This window comes from Theropithecus gelada, chromosome 1 (genome assembly GCF_003255815.1).
Source record: "Theropithecus gelada isolate Dixy chromosome 1, Tgel_1.0, whole genome shotgun sequence".
Classification (NCBI taxonomy): domain Eukaryota; kingdom Metazoa; phylum Chordata; class Mammalia; order Primates; family Cercopithecidae; genus Theropithecus; species Theropithecus gelada.
Genome location: NC_037668.1, coordinates 1,091,508 through 1,108,574, shown reverse-complemented (window position 1 = coordinate 1,108,574; position 17,067 = coordinate 1,091,508). Strand labels below are relative to the sequence as shown.

General features: G+C 38.4%; 1 protein-coding gene across 3 annotated transcripts in view; it reads right to left on the bottom strand.

Annotated features, from left to right (window-relative positions):
- GPSM2 (G protein signaling modulator 2) overlaps nt 1-17,067 on the bottom strand; it is a 55,525-nt gene that overhangs the window by 3,443 nt on the left and 35,015 nt on the right. For all 3 annotated transcript variants that reach the window (XM_025384724.1, XM_025384731.1, XM_025384713.1), the window contains 4 exons: nt 13,562-13,632; nt 9,482-9,658; nt 5,659-5,818; nt 4,028-4,245 (listed from right to left, as the gene is read on the bottom strand). In XM_025384724.1, coding sequence (XP_025240509.1) covers nt 4,028-4,245; nt 5,659-5,818; nt 9,482-9,658; nt 13,562-13,632 — 626 coding nt within the window. The remainder of the gene's footprint in view (nt 1-4,027; nt 4,246-5,658; nt 5,819-9,481; nt 9,659-13,561; nt 13,633-17,067) is intronic.

Here is a 17,067-nt window from a genome sequence, read left to right as displayed (position 1 = left end):
TTTAACATTAAGTCTTCTAATCCATGAACATGGGATATTGTTCCATTTGTTTTCTTTCATCTCTTTCAGCAATGTTTTGTGGTTTTCATTATACAAGTCTGTTGCCTCAATGATTAATTCCTAAGTACTTTATTTTTTTGATGCTATTTTAAATGGAATTTTATATTTCTTTTCAATTGTTCATTGTTAGTGTATAAACACACAACTGATTTTTGTGTTGATTTTGTATCATGCTATTTGCTAAACTTGTTGATTACCTCTGTCAATTTTATTGATATTTTGTCCTTTTCGATGTGAATGCCTTTTTTTCTTTTTTGCCTAATTGCTTGAATTTCTAGTACCTCATTGAATAAAAGTGGCCAAAACCTGCATTCTGATCTTGTTCCTGATCTTGGAGGAACGCTTTCAGTCTGTCACCATTGAGTATGATGTCAGCGGTGCATGTTTCGTATATGGCTTTTACTATGTTCTGGTAGTTTCCTACTGTTGCTAATTTTTAAGTTTTTATCATGAAAGAATTTTGAATTTAGTCATTTTTTTTTCCTATATGTGTTTTTTTCCCTTTATTCTGTTTATGTGTTACATTGATTGATTTTCACATGTTGAACAATCAATCCTTGTATCCGAGGAATAAATCCCACTTGGTCATGTTGTAAAATCCTTTTGATGTGCTGCTGAATTTGGATTGTAGTATTTTGTTGATTTTTGCATCTGGATTCATGAAGGATATTGATCTGTACTTTTCTTGTAGTGTCTGTCTGGCTTTGGTATTGGCAATACTGGCCTCATAGAATGAGTTATGAAGTGTTCCTTTATTTTCAGTTTTTGGAAGGAACAGTTTGAGAAGGCATAGTGTTAGTTCTTTAAATGTTTGATAGAATGCACCAGTAAAGATATCAGGTCCAGGGCTTTTAGCAAGAGGTTTTTGATTACTGATGCAACCTCCTTACGATGGGTGTATTTTCTGTTTCTTCATCATTTGTTCTTGGTAAGTTTGTGTTTCTAGTAATTTGAATGTTTTTACAATTAGTCTATCTAGCTAAAAGTTTGTCAATTTTGTTAATCTATTTTTCAAAACGTTTTGGCTTCATTGATTTTCTCTATTTTTTTTCTGTTCTGTATTTTATTTATTTCTGCTATAATCTTTATTTTTCTTTCTTTCCTTCTGCTAGTTTAGGGTTTTGTTTGTTCTTCTTTTTCTAGTTCCTTAAGTTGTAAAGTGAGGTTGTTGACTTGAGATCTTTCGTCTTTTTTTAGTGTAAACATTTATGGCTATGAATTTCCCCCTTGGCATTGCCTTTGCTATGTCCCATACATTTTTGTATGTTTATTTTTATTTGTCTCTATTTTATAGTTTCCATTGTGATTTCTTCTTTGATGGATTAGTCGTTTAAGAGTGTTTAATTTCCACAAATTTTTGAGTTTTTCCTGTTTTCCTTCTGTTATTGCTTATTTTATCCTTTGGGGTCAGAGAAGGTACTTTATATGATAGTTATCTTTTAAATCTGTTGAGAATTTGTGGCCTAACATATGGACCGACCTGAAAAATGTTCCATGTGCACTTCAGAAGAATGTGCACACTGCTGTTGTTGGGTCAAGTGTGCTATATATGCACATTAAATCTAGTTGGTTTACTGTGTATTCAAGTCCTCCTTTTCCTCACTTATCTTCTAGTTGTCCTATCCATTAATGAGCATAGGATATTGAATTCCTCAACTATTTTTGTAGAACTGTCCATTTCTCCCTTCAATTTTGTTAATTTTTGCTTCATAGATCTTGATGGTTTGTTATGTATCTTTAGCATTCCTTGAATCTACTGGGACCACTGCTACTTTTTACTTTCACACCTTTCATTTCTTTATTTCCCTTCTTACAGCCTAGATTCTAAAGTCCATTATTAAAATCACTTCCTGGCACATGTCTTCAACTACCATTCTCTCCCCTAAATCCCATTCTCCTGGCAAAATATCAGTCTTGATTTATCTCTGCTTCAAGCAGCTGGTTATGACTGGATAAATACACAATTGCACTCAACCAGTTTTACTTCCAGTGACTGTGAACCTCAGGTGGGTTCTTTCCACAGCACAGTATTCTTAATACTTTCCCCTAGTTTCAGTTTCTCTAAGTCATCTATTTCCCACTTCCTTTCTCTTCAAATTTGTAGGGCTCCCCAACCCCAGTCTTAACTAATGACTACTTCTTTCTTTGGTGAGACAACAAAAGCATCCAGAGAGAATTCCTACTTGCTCCCATCTCCAAATGCATACTCTGCTTTCCCTCTCTCACCTACACAAAAACTGTGTTCTTCAGTTACCCCAGACTTACCTACATCACTGACTCTTCTCTACTTGACCGTTTCCACCTGTAAACTATGTTATCACCCCAAAAAAGAAAAGAAAAAACCACATTTGCCTTGTATTTCTTTTCTAGCTAATGGTCGATTTAACCCATTAAAGTTTTCTATATTTACTATCTCCCCTTTCACACTTCCCATTTTCCTACCCCACTCAATCCTTTGTCCCCACCATACCACTGAAACAGTATCTTTCAAAATTATTTATAATCTCCATGTTATCAAATCTAGTAGTGGGTTCTTAGCAACATTTGCCACAGTTGAGCACTGCTTAAGATACACTCTTCACTTGATTTCCACCACACCACACCTCACCCCACCCCACCCCAGCCCACCCTCGGGGTATCCTTCCAACTCTCTGGCTGTTGCTGCTTTGCCAGCTCATCTTCCTCCATCTAACTAGTAGACTTTGAAATGCTCAGGGCTTAGTCTTCCTGTCCTATTCTTTAGGTAATTTCTTCCCAGGGCTTTAATACCAACTATATGCTGATGCCTCCCAAGTTTACGTCTCCCTTGGGCTCCAGACTTCACATCAAATTGCCTATTTAACACCTCTACTTCATTGTCTATACCAGTCACACCTGCCATTCCTTGAACTGGCTAACAGTTTACCAAATTTAACATGTCTAAAACAGAACTCTTGCTTTTTGTCTCCAAACTTGCTTCTCCTCTAGTCATCTCCATATCAGTAAATAGAACCATTCATTTCCCAGTTATTCAAGGTATAAGTAATCTTTGATTCTCTTTCCCTGAAACCCTCTACCCAATTTATTAAGACATCCTGCCAACTAACCATAATATATAACTGATATAATAACTAATAATGTAGCCCTACGCTGACTACTCACTGTTACCACTCTAGTCCACATCACCAGTATTTTTTGCCTGCATTGCCATACTATCTTCCTAGCTGGTTTTCATACTAACACCCTTGCCACTCTACATTCTTCCATCAGTAGCCAGGATCCTCTTTGAGGATACTCCCAGTACTTTCTTAATACATCTAAAACACAAGACTTTATCATGGCCTCTAAGAGCCTAGATGATCTAGGCCCTGATTACTTCTCCATCCTCATTTTGTGCGACTCTTCCCTTCCCCTACCCATCCCATGCCAGTCACATTTGCCATTCCTTGAACTGGCTAAGCTTTTATATCCAAGAGGGGACTTGCTGCCTCTGCATGGAATACTCTTTCTCTAGATAGTCACATGGCTGACTGCTTCACTGCATTCAGGTCTCTGTTCAAATGACAATCCAGAAAGGTCTTCTCTAACCACCCTACCTAAAACAGACACTCCCCCTACCACCAACACCTCCGCTTATCCACTACCCCTTTATCCTCCTTTAAAGTTCTTCATAGCAAGTATGATTACCTAATACAACACACATACACACACATACTCTCTCTCTCTATACACACACACACACACACACACACACACACATATGCACTTGTCTCTCCTAAAATGTAAGATCCTTTAAAAATCAAGTGTGTCCTCAGTGCCTAGAATAGCACCTGAAACATAATCGGTGTTCAATAATTTTTTACTGAATGAGGGACAATAATAACTCTCTAATAAAAAATAAGCCCTTCCTGAATGAGAATTATAACACTGCCAATGTTCTCAGTGGCATCTGAGCTGTATGCAGAATGAAAAAAACATACAGACATACTTGACATTTTACAAGGATGTCAAAGAAATCTTCATCAGCCTCTTTGTTGTCATTAGTCATCAGGTGGCTAAGTACCGACTGGCTGTTGTTTTGTGTTAGACGAAGCCCTGGCAAATTACTGAAGCTAGCCCTCTGGTCATCCAGACGACGGCTCTGTGAGCTGGCAAGAAGATCTAAAAACTCATCCGTGTTGGGGGATACCACAGGAACAGATGGTGCTAAGAATAGTAGAAGAAAGCGAAAGGTTAAAAAAAAAAAAAAACAAAAAAAAACCTAAGCACATTTATTATATATACCTAGATCTTTTCAGCCTTGCCAGTCCCAATACCTGCCCTGCCCTCCTGCTATAGCGCTGACACGGATGGGCTTTGGCTAGATGGGTGTGGTTTTTACTGGCGGGAGGGAAAAATGAACCCTAGAGTACTTCAAATGACCCACTTGGGGGTTATTCAGATTTGGCTATATTTCTCTATTTAACGCTCACTCAAAATGTAACTATAAGATATGTGACCAGATTTCAGAAGGTGAATAAACTGTTTTTCTTACATAATTTCTCAGACCAGGATGTGTGGGACAGTGTTTTTTATTCTAGGCCCTGGATACAAATCATTTAGTAAACTAACAGTTAAGTGCTGCTGGCAAGTCTTGGTCTATGGTACAAGAAGTCTTCTGGTAGCCGAAATAGAAAAATATAAGCAACCTATTTTAGTCCTTTCTAACTCAGCCAGGCCTTAGCCTCAGCCTTAGCCATAGGTTCCTCTTCAGTCTGTCTTTGTTTTTCTTTCTTAATCCAGATATGAAGTATTGACATTTTATGTATAATCATAAAGTATGTATAACTACTTTTCTTCCTCATTTTTATTTTTAAAAGTTATATTAAGGCTGGGCATGGTAGCTCATGTCTGGAATACCAGCACTTTGGGAGGCTAAGGCAGGAAGATCACTTGAGGCCAGGAGCTTGAGACCAGCCTGGACAACATAGCAAGACCTCATCTCCACAAAAAATAAAAATAATTAGCCGGGCATGGTGGTGTGTGCCTGCAGTCCCAGTTACTTGGGAGGCTGAGGTAGGAGGACCACTTGAGCCCAGAAGCACAAGGCTGCACTGACTATGATCATGGCCTGGCACTCCAGCTTGGCTAACAGCAAGATCTCGTCTCAAATAAATAAATAAAATCAGATTTTATTTTTATATATTTTTTAGACATAGGCTTTAACTATGCTGCCCAGGCTGCAGTGCGGTGGCTATTCACAAACACGATCATTGCACACTATAGCCTCAAACTCCTGACCTCAAGTGATCCTCCCACTTCAGCCTCCCAAGTAGCTGAGATTATAGGCGTGCACCACCACACCTGGCTCACAGTCACATTTTCCACAACAGATTTTTCAAAGAAAACTAGGGAGGCAGTATAATATAGTTAGTAGAAAGCACATTGGACTAAAAACACAGATATACATAAGGGAACTGGGAAAACCTTGTTTGAACTGTATAATAGCAGCATTTCGGATATACCTGGATTCAGGCTCATTTATTATATCTCTTATGATGGGAACTCAATTCTCAGAAATAAACCACAAGAATATCAAAGAGAACTATTAAAATCGGGGGAGAAACAGAGATGACTTACTTTTTAGCATCATTTTGGGGGGAGTGGAAGAAGTTGTTGTTGAAGCTGTATGGGAGTTCTTTTCTTGCAAGCAACATCTCTGATCATCCATCCTATTGCTTTGAAATCGGCTTAATAAGTCAAAGAACCCTTCATCTCCAATAGTACCCGCACTGATTTTCTAAAATATTGAGAGGAAGTCTAGTTCATTTGAATATTCCAGTATTATTTTTAGATCATCAATGAACATCATGATGCATTTAAATGCAAAAGGTAAAGGATGAGGATTAAAAATGAAAATTGACATTTTGAAAAAGAATACAAGATGGCAAATATTAGTAATAAAATCTTATTTTAATCCAACTAACAAAAAGCACTTCTAGTTTTTAATTCCTGTATTTCTGAAGCTAAAGAAACATACCTCAGACGTAACAGAACCACTACAGATACTGAATTATGCAAACACTGGTGATACAGGCCTGTACTTCAGGCTCTGCATTCAGTTTTAAACATTCTACAGCGGAATTTAAGGACACTTATCTCTTTGTAAGAGCTGTCTAAGAAAGAAAACAAGGGTGTTTTCCTACCATAGTGATTTCTAAGGTCTTTTTTATTATACTTAGATTTGAAGACCCTGAAAAAATACAAACTTCAAATAAATGAATATTTGTGAGGAGAGCAAGATCTATATTTATACTTCATTTGGAAGGCTTCAAAACTGAAATGATTAATGCAATGTTTAATACAAGTAATTATTTTAATTTTTTCATAATGATGTATTATAATAGAGGCACATATACAAAAAGTGTTATGGGCCTGAGGAGGAGAGAAGAACTAATTTTTAGGAGAAACAGGGAAAATTTCATAGCATGTATTTGTGTTGGCTCCTTAAGAATGAATAGACATTTGGAGGTGAGAGATGTTTCATACTGGTTAATATGCGATAGTATTCAATTGATGATGAACTGAAGGGTAGGGGTAGGTATAGAGGAGGGAAGAGGCCTTTGTATGCAATACTAACAAATGTAGACTTTATCCTATGTGAAATAAGATGAGCACTGGCAATAGTCAATTTTAAGCAGTTTTGTTTAGAGATAATAAATGAAGGCAGGGAGATCAGTTCAGGTACCTACTGAAGTCTAGGTAAGAGAGTAAGTACTAGGCTAAGACATGGTAGCAGATTTTTTTTTTTTTTTTTTTTTTGCGGAATCTTGCTCTGTCATCCAGGCTGAAGTGCAGTGGTATGATCTTGGCTCACTGCAACCTCTGCCTCCCAGGTTCAAGTGATTCTCCTGCCTCAGCCTCCTGAGTATCTGGGACTATAGGTGCATGCCACCACACCTGGCTAATTTTTGTATTTTTTGTACAGTCAGGGTTTCACCATGTTGGCCAAGCTGGTCTTGAACTCCTGACCTCAGGTGATCTGCCTGCCTTGGCCTCCCAAAGTGCTGGGGTAGCAGATATTTTTTAAAAGGGGTGAGGGTAAGAGCAGATCTGAGGGACACAGTAGATTTGATGTGGTTAGTGAAAGAGGGAATCTTGCACGACACTGGGGTTCCTGGCTTAGGGACAGAGTAAATGGTATCCCTTTAACTGGGACAAGGAAAACAGGAGTGATTAAGAGAAGTTTTTAACATGTTAAATTTGAGGTTTGGGAATGATATATACATAAGCCACAGTCAAATGTGTTAATTACCAACAAAAGACTTTTTCCTAGGAGCAAAAAAGCCTAGAATTCAAGACTGTGAACGTGAAAATACATATGGCTCCAAAAGTATGGGCATTTTCAGTTGAGCTAAGTGAGCTTAGTTAAGACCCCAAACTTTGAACAAAGGCGTGACTTCCTTGAATTCCAGTCCTGCTCTAGATCTACAAAAATATCCCTGAATTTCTATATACCCCATAAGTTTTAATTTTATTAGTCATAGCTATCCCAGAAAAGCTATGTAAGAAACCACTGATAAAAATCGAGGCATTCTATAACAATACCACAGACTTGGGGGAAAGAAATTGAGACAAAAGACACTACAAGGATATAGGTATAAATGAAATGCTGACAAAAGAAATCTCTAACTTAAAACAAAAAGGTTAACTTTTTTTTCAAAGGCTCTCATTGCTGGAAAAATTGATTTTATTTATTTTACTCTTTTGAAGACAGTCTCACTCTGTCGCCCAGGCTGGAGTGCAGTGGCACGATCCAACTCCAACTCCCGGGCACGATCCACTGCAACCTCCAACTCCCGGGTTCAAGCGATTCTCCTGCCTCAGCCTCCTGAGTAGCTGGAATTACAGGCATGTGCCATCACACCCAGCTATTTTTTGTATTTTTAGTAGAGACAGGGTTTTGCCATGTTGGCCAGGTTGGTCTTGAACTCCTGACTTCAAGTGACCTGCCTGCCTTGGCCTTCCAAAGTGCTGGGATTACAGGTATGAGCCACCGTGCCCAGCCAATTTTATTTTTTTATTTTTTTTGAGATGGGGTCTCACTCTGTCACCCAGGCTGGAGTGCAGTGGTGCAATCTCAGCTCACTGCAACCTCTGCGTCCCAGGCTCAAGCAGTCCTCCCACCCCAGTCTCCTGAGTAGCTGGGACCACAGGTGTGTGCCACCACACGCAGATAATTTTTTGCATTTTTGGTAGAGATGGGGTTTCACCATGTTGGCTAGGTTGATCTCGAACTCTTAAATCCAGAAGATCTACCCACCTTTGCCTCCCAAAGTGCTGGGATTACAGGCATGAGCCACTGCGCCTGGCAGATAAATGGATTTGATAATATGAAGTACCTTCTTTGTAATTTACTTTGATCCTTTTACCAGATTATAGGGTAGCTGGATTTGAGATTTCCCTGATACTGATTATCAGTAAACCCATCATATTTTTATTTCTAAATAAATTAAATAAACTGTTTGCTATGCTCATTTTTCTTTTTTTTTTTGAAACAGGGTCTTGCTCTGTTGCCTGGGCTGGAGTGTAGTGGCATGATCTCAGCTTACTGCAACCTCCACCTCCTGGGCTCTGGGACCATAGGCACATACCACCATACCCGGCTAACTTTTTATTTTTTGGTAGAAACAGTTTCACCATGTTGCCCAGGCTCATTTTTCATCAAAAGTTTGTAATTCTATCATTACAGTTTCAATAATATGACTAATAGAAGTAGATGCTAACAGACACTCTTCATTCTAAATTAATATTTAAAAATTCTTGAGCATCTGAATTTAATTTGTTCTGCCTTCTGAGCTGAGTAGAGGGTGGTTTTACTGGGAGACAATGCAGTGAAATAACTGCTAGTATTTTTGCAAACAACAGTGACTCAAATAAATAATTATTGGCCAAGCACAGTGCTTCACATCTGTAATCCCAGCACTTTGGGAGGCCAAGGCAGGCAAATCACTTGAGGTCAGGAGTTCGACACCAGCCTGGCCAACATGGTGAAACCCTGTTTCTACTAAAAATATAAAAATTAGCTGGGCATGGTGGTGCGCACCTGTAATCCCAGCTACTTGGGAGGCTGAGGCAGGAGAATCGCTTGAACCCGGGAGGCAGAGGTCACAGTGAGCTGAGATTGCGCCACTGAACTCCAGTCTGGGTGACAGAGCAAGATTCAATCTCGAGAAAAAAAAAAAAAAAGAAAAATAATTATTGTCCAATACAAGGGAGCAACTTATCTACTAAGACAGTAATTACCATTTCTAATTTTGAAGAAGATAGAAAAGATAGGGAAATATGAATACAAAGGTATTTTATATTACATGTCTAATTTAAATTACTAAAAATTCAGTATGAATACAAGAAAACCCAAATGTTGGTACTCAAAACACAATACTCAAAAACTTAAACGTACCCTCTGAGAATCTGGAATTCGGTGGTCAATAGAATTACTGGCATCTTGGAGAACTTTAGTGGAGGAATTGGTTTTGTATTTTTTCCCCTTCAGTCTGTTGACAAAGAGTAGCTTTGCAGAAGGTTTGGCAATAAGAGGTTTTTGCTTAGCAAGAATTTCACTGTTCCAGTTCTGTATCTACAAAATTATAAATGGAAGGCAGGTGAAAAAACACCTCCAAATCCCCAGCTCTCTTCTGGTTTCCCATAATATTAACCTGACATACTCACTTATTTACTACTGGGGGAGAGAGGAAGAATTTTAGATCTCTTTAAAAATATCTTTTTTAGTATACTGCACTATTTTCAAGATCTTGTACCAAATGCATACTGTGGATTTCTCATTATCAAAACATTAAAATGCTGGTTTTAAAGAACCTATGAATAAGAAAGCAAGGTTTGCCAAAACCTGATAAAAATAAAGTATGAACGGTCAGAGAAGGAGCCAAAGTTTTACTCTAGATGTGAGTTACTTAAAAATATGTTACAACTGGAATTTTTGGATGTATGTAGAATTTTTAAACATAAAAATTAATATTTGAAACATAGCAGTAATTTTTAAAAAATAAAACGGTACTGTTTTTACTAATACCGTACTAAATTCTCAATAGGCAAAACCAATTTATAAAGGTCTAGATCTGGTGTAAATACACAACCTACAAATAACAAAATAACATCTATTGAGTACAGGGGAAAAATATGCACTACATACAATAGCTCTGACATTTGCAGCTTTAACATTCAGTCTTAAATGTTTATAATTAAGTCTAAAGGTTCATGCTATGTAATAATTTTAGTTACACACATTTTTTCATAGGTAAAATTACAGTCAAATGCACAGATTTTAAGTCTATGATTGGAAGCCATATAACCCCTACTCCAATCAATACATAGAACATTCCCACCAATCCAGAAAAGTGCCCCATGAGGTACAAACTGAAATAAACGTACAGGGGAGTGAGACATGTAGCTGGGGATGGTGGCTCACACCTATAATCCCAGCTACTCAGGAGGCTGAGGCGGGAGGATTGCTTGAGCCCAGGAATTTGAGGCTAGCCTGGACAACATAGTGAGAACCCATTTATATATATATATATAGAGAGAGAGAGAGTGTGTGTGTGTGTGTGTATGTGTATATATACATATACGCATATAAATACATTTGTTGTTGTTTTTTTTTCTTCTTTTTCTGTTGCCAGGCTGGAGTGCAGTGGTGCAATCTCAGCTCACTGCAAGCTCCACCTCCCAGGTTCAAGTGATTCTCCTGCCTCAGCCTCCCGAGTAGCTGGGATTACAGGTGCCCACCACCACGCCCGGCTAATTTTTTTGTATTTTTAGTAGAGACGGGGTTTCGCCATGTTGGCCAGGATGGTCTCGATCTCTTGACTTCGTGATCCACCCACCTTGGCCTCCCAAAGTGCTGGGATTACAGGCGTGAGCCACCGTGCCAGGCCTTGTTGCTGTTTTTAAAACATGTGGTTAGTAAGTGAACCAAGCCATCGATTCCTTTTCACATACACATTATAAGGGGAAATTATTTACTACAGTGGATTTCATGGTCTATTGTTTAGAGAAAAGGAAAATGGTCCTTGATGTGAGAACATAAAACTGTACCCAAAACTCAAGAAGAAAAATTAAAAATGTTCCTTATATATTTATTTGAACTTCTCAACAATACTGAAAACAAGAATACAGGGCGAAGAAATTCCCTTTTTCCTTATGTATGCTTCTTTACTTTGTTGAGAATAATGAAATAATGAATTCTTTGACAGCTTTATTATGAGGAAAAGAAACCAATACAAAGAACTAATTACACTTAAACATATTTTAAATTAAGGATAGAATTTTATCACTTGGCTCTTGGAGAATTACAAGGTCGAATCTGGTCAGCTTCTTACATAACACTGTTAGTACCACTACATAGGTAGGCAGAAGATAGCAAATTAATTTTGCTACTTCTATGTTCCTAAAAGAAGAAAGTAGACAAAAATTGCCTTAAAAGCTTTTAAAAAATAATTTGTGGATTTAACAAATTTATATTTGAGAACCACTCACAAAGAAAAGCTGGACATTTGGAAAAATCACAAAGTCCTTTAAAAACTACTGGAGTTTCCAAATAACTCTGAATTGCTGGAATAAAAATATCTTGGATATGATTCTAACACAATTAGATTTTGGTTTTTTGAAGACTATTCACACATAAACTATCACTATTGAAAAAGCATATGTTATTGTTATAATGATAGGGCAGAAGAATATTTAATGGCATGGAAAGATGTTCCTTTTTCTTTTCTTTTCTTTTTTTTTTTTTTCAGAGACAGGGTCTCACTCTGTCACCCAGGCTGGAGTCCAGTGACACAATCATGGCTTATTGCAACCTCTGCATCCCAGGCGCAAACGATACTCCTGCCTCAGCCTCCCAAGTAGCTGGGACTACAGGCATGGCATGCAACATCAAGCCTAGCTAATTTTTCTATCTTTTTTTTTTTAATTGTAGAGACAGGGTTTCACCATGTTGCCCAGGCTGGTCTCAAACTCCGGGGTTCAAGTGATCTGCCTGCCTCGGCCTCCCAAAGTGCTAGGATTACAGGCATGAGCCACTGCGTCCAGCTGGAAAGACGTTCTTGATAGATTACCACATATTAGAAAATAGTGTCTATAACATCCATATGAAAATGCCAGATGAATAGATGGGAAAATAACTGTAGTTACCATCAGGAGGCAGGATTACTGATTATCTTTATTTCTGTATTCAAATTTTCTAAAGTTGCTGTAATGAAGATATTTTATAAAAAGTATTTTTAAAAATATACCACAGCTGGCACAGTGGTTCACACCTATAATACCAGCAACTCAGGAGGCTGAGGCAGGATGATTGCTAAAGGCCAGGAGTTTAAGACCAGTTTAAACAACACAGTGCGAGACTCTGTCTCTGAAAAAACTTAGCCAGGCATGATGATGTACACCCATAGTCCCAGTCTCAGCAAGACTCCATCACGGAAAAAAAAAAAAAAAAGAAAAGAAAAGAAAAAAAAAATAAACATAAAAGAATGAGAGCCTTTTTTTTTTTTTTTTTTTTTGAGACAAGTCTCACTCTGTGGCCAGGCTGGAGTGCAGTGGTGCGATCTCAGCTCACAGAAACCTCTGCCTCCCTGGTTCAAGCGATTCTTCTGCCTCAGCCTCCCGAGTAGCTGGGACTACAGGAGTGCACCACCACACCCAGCTAATGTTTGCATTTTTAGTAAAGACAGGGTTTCACCGTGTTGGCCAGGATGGTCTCGATCTCCTGACCTCATGATCCACCCACCTCGGCCTCCCAAAGTGCTGGGAGTACAGGCGCGAGCCACCGCGCCCGGCCGAGAGCCTATTTTGACAATGTAATATTCAGTTCAAAGGAAATGGAAGAAAGCAGTCTTGATGTGTTCTTCAATAACCTGTTTCTAATTATGAAGTCCCTTCCCTTTTACTACGCACCCCTCTCCCCCAAGAAAAAGCCTAAGGAAGATGTATCTTCAACACAAAGTACTTGTTTAAAAAAAAAAAAAAAGCTTTTCAAGAATGCAGCTAGAAAAACAACTCTCCTTTTGATCATAAATTTCATTTATCTTGGCAATAAAGTTGCTATGTAGTTGGGAAAAAAAGGTTGTCCTTTTGATCTTCCTGATCTAATTAAAAAAAAAAGTAATACATTTACTTGGTAAATGATTCAAATAGTTCAAACTGGTATATAAAGTATTTCTAGCCTAACCCACTCAGTCCTCTTCCCAGAAGAAATCATTGTTAGCCCGTTTCTTACATCTTATTCCAGAAATGTTTTAGGAATCTACAAAGGAAATATATGCATGTATTTTTCTTAAACAGATGGCAGCACACTATACGCATTCTTTTTGCACTATACTTTTTCTGATTTTTTTTTTACAGGCAACTTTTCAAGTGATATCTATATAGGGCAAGCCTTATTTAAATTATTTCATTAAATGAAAAGTTACTAAAACATTTTATAATAGTTCATGAAATTTAAAATATAAAACCTGTCACCCACCTTTTCTGGTGTTAACTTCATAAGTTCCATATTTTCCATACTGTGCCGGCGTCCCAACTTGGGGCGTACACCTTTGTTTAAAAAAAATTAATTCAAATAAACCAGGGAGCCCTTAAGAGTACAAGTTCAGCATCATTACATTATTCAGTTCTAAAATCTGATACACAAACCCATATGGAAGGAGAAAACCTGTACAAATATGTATTCTTCTAAGAATAATGATTTTCCATACCAGCTACACAAAAATAGAATATACATTCCCCTCTAAAATGCTTTGATGTAAGGAAGTTACATTTTGGTTGTAAACTAACATTACCCCTTAATTTGAAAAAGGCATTTTATAATAACTGGTTTTATACTATCCATACAGTTTCAAAAATAACAAACTGTAGAGCGGTTTATTCCTTATAACAACATAAGGAAAAGGCTGTAGGCCTTCAATTGTGTGAAAAGAATCAAAATAGCATCCCCACTACCACGCTGTTATTCCTTTCTAGGTCATCCCTTTCCATTTTAAGATCTCATTAGATGACAGACTTACTGCCAGTCAGAAAACAAGTAAACAAGGCCTTAAATTTTTTCAGTAAAGTTATTAAATATAGAGAATTTCCATATCCATTTAATCTTTTAAAATATTAGGCAATATTTTAAAAGGCATAAGAAATACCTAATACCCAGCTTAAAAAATGAAACATTACAAACACATTAAACTCCCCTTGTATAACTCCCCTCATAATTTATCTTGTCTTCCCTGTGCTTTTATGCATTTTCATTACAAATGCATGTATTTCTTAGCAATACAGCATGTGTGGGTTTTGAAACACTTATAAATGGTATCATACTGTATGTATTCTGCAACCAGCTTTGAGAAACCTTATATTTGTGAGATTCATCCAAGTTGCTATGTATACCTTAATTCATTTTCATTGCCATTTTTGGCAAGGGCTTTTTATAATAACTGGTTTATACTATCCACACCGTCTCAAAAATAACAGACTGTAGAGTGGACTAGGAAATTATCCATTTTACTAGTGATAGATATTTGGGTTGCTTCCAATTTTTTGCTATGATAAGCACACTACAGATATTCTTGGAAATGTCTCTCAGTGTACATGAACAAGCATTTCTTCCAGTTTGGTGGTTATCAGGAGTATATAACTGGGAGCAGAACAGGAGTGGAACAGCTGAATCATACAGTTGGTGCATCTTTAACTTCACCAGAATGTTGCTGGATTGTACTTCAGGGTGCACCAATTTCTATCCCATCAATACCATATCCACACAGTTTCATATAATAGTTTTATATGAAACTATTTCATATAATCCATATAAGAGTTTCCATTACCCTGCATCATTTTAATACTGGTAGTAATTTTTGTTTACCTCATAAGTTTCTAATAGTACTCCACTGTGATTTTTGCTGATGAGATGAAGTTAAGTATCTTCTATTTATGGGCTATTTGTGTACTGTTCGTCACTTTTGCCCCCCCGTGCCCTCCACCCCTATTTTTTAAATAGAGACAGGGTTTCACCATGTTGACCAGGCTGGTCTGGAACTCATGACCTCAAGTGATCTGCCCACCTCGGACTCCCAAAGTGTTGGTATTACTTGCGTGAGCCACCATCCCTGGCCAGCCCCCATCTCTTTTTTTGAGAAGGGGTCTTGCTCTATTGCCCAGGCTAGAGTGCAGTGGTGCAATCATGGCTCACTGCAGCTTTGACCTCTTGGGCTCAAGCAATCTTCCCACCTGAGCCTACCAAGTAGCTGGGACTATAGGCATGCAACACCATTTCCAACTTTTTTTTTTTTTTGATACAGACAAGGGTCCTATATTGTCCAGGCTGGTCTTGACTGCTGGATGCAAGCGATCCTCCTCAACCTCCCAAAGTGCTGGGATTATAGGGGTGAGCCACTGCACCTCTCCTGCATCATCACTATTACTGCTCTAAATCTGTCTTTCACATTTAAATCCTTAATCCATCAATAATTCATTTTTATGTGAGATTATTTTCCATATATCCAAGGAATATAGGCTACTTGATTCCACTGGTCTATTTGTTTGTCTTTATGCCAACAGCACACTGTCTTATTACTTATATCTGTAAAGAAAGCACTTTTCATGTTCTTAGGAATGTTTTGGTATTTCTCAGAACTTTTTTGTTTCATATAAACTTGTGAATAACTTCATGAAGTTCCATAAAATAATTGTGATGTGTTTGGCAGTGCACTTAATTTTTATCAATCTGAGAAGAACTGAAATCTTTTATAAAATTTTGTCAGCCGGGCATGGTGGTGCATGCCTGTAATCCTAGCACTTTGGGAGACTGAGGTGGGCAGATCCCTTGAACTCATAAGTTCGAGACTAGCCTGGGCAACATGGGAAAACCCCATCTCTGCCAAAAAATATAAAAATCAGCCAGACGTGGTGGCGTGTGCCTATAATTCCAGCTACTCAAGAGGCTGAGGTGGGCAGATTGCTTGAGCCTGGGAGGTAGAGGCTGCAGTAAGCTGAGATGGCTCCACTGTGCTCCTGCCTGGTGACAGAGTAAGAGCCTGTCTTGGGGGGAAAAAAAATTGTCTTCCCACTTGAGTATGATTTATCATCCATCAATTACTGAGAGAGATGTGTTAAAATTTCCCATTATAACTGTAGATATTCCCATTTCTTTAATTTTGCTTTATGTACATTAAGGCCTTGTTATAAAGGCCTACTAAGCCCAGACGCATTTAATGCATGTATCTTCCTGGTGAATTGAACTGTTAATCACTGTTAAGCACCACTGTAAAGTGACCTTCATTTACTTTGTTTTTTGTTTTTGTTTTTGTTTTTTTGTTTTTTTTTTTTTTTGAGACGGAGTCTCGCTGTGCCGCCCAGGCTGGAGTGCAGTAGCCGGATCTCAGCTCACTGCAAGCTCCGCCTCCCGGGTTCACACCATTCTCCTGCCTCAGCCTCCCGAGTAGCTGGGAGTACAGGCGCCCGCCACCTCGCCCAGCTAGTTTTTTTCTGTATTTTCTAGTAGAGGCGGGGTTTCACCGTGTCGGCCAGGATGGTCTCGATCTCCTGACCTCGTGATCCGCCCGTCTGAGATGGAGTCTCGCTGCGTTGCCCAGGCTAGAGTGCAGTGGTGTGATCTCGGCTCCTGCAACCTCCACCTCCTGGGTTCAAGAGATTCTCCTGCCTCAGCCTCCTGAGTAGCTGGGATTACAGGGCCCTGCCACCACCCCCAGCTAATGTTTGTATTTTTAGTAGAGACGGGGGTCTCACCATGTTGGCCAGGCTGGTCTCGAACTCCTAATCTCAAGTGATCCACTGGCCTCAGCCTCCCAAAGTGCTGGGATTACAGGCGTGACTTACCACACTCAGCCGACCTTCTTCATTTCTAGTAAGACCCTTTGCCTTAAAGTATATTTTATCTGCTATTAACATAGCTATACTGGCTGTCTTTTGGTTAGTTTTTGCATAGCGAATCATCTATTCTTTTACTTTCAGGCTTATTATATCCTT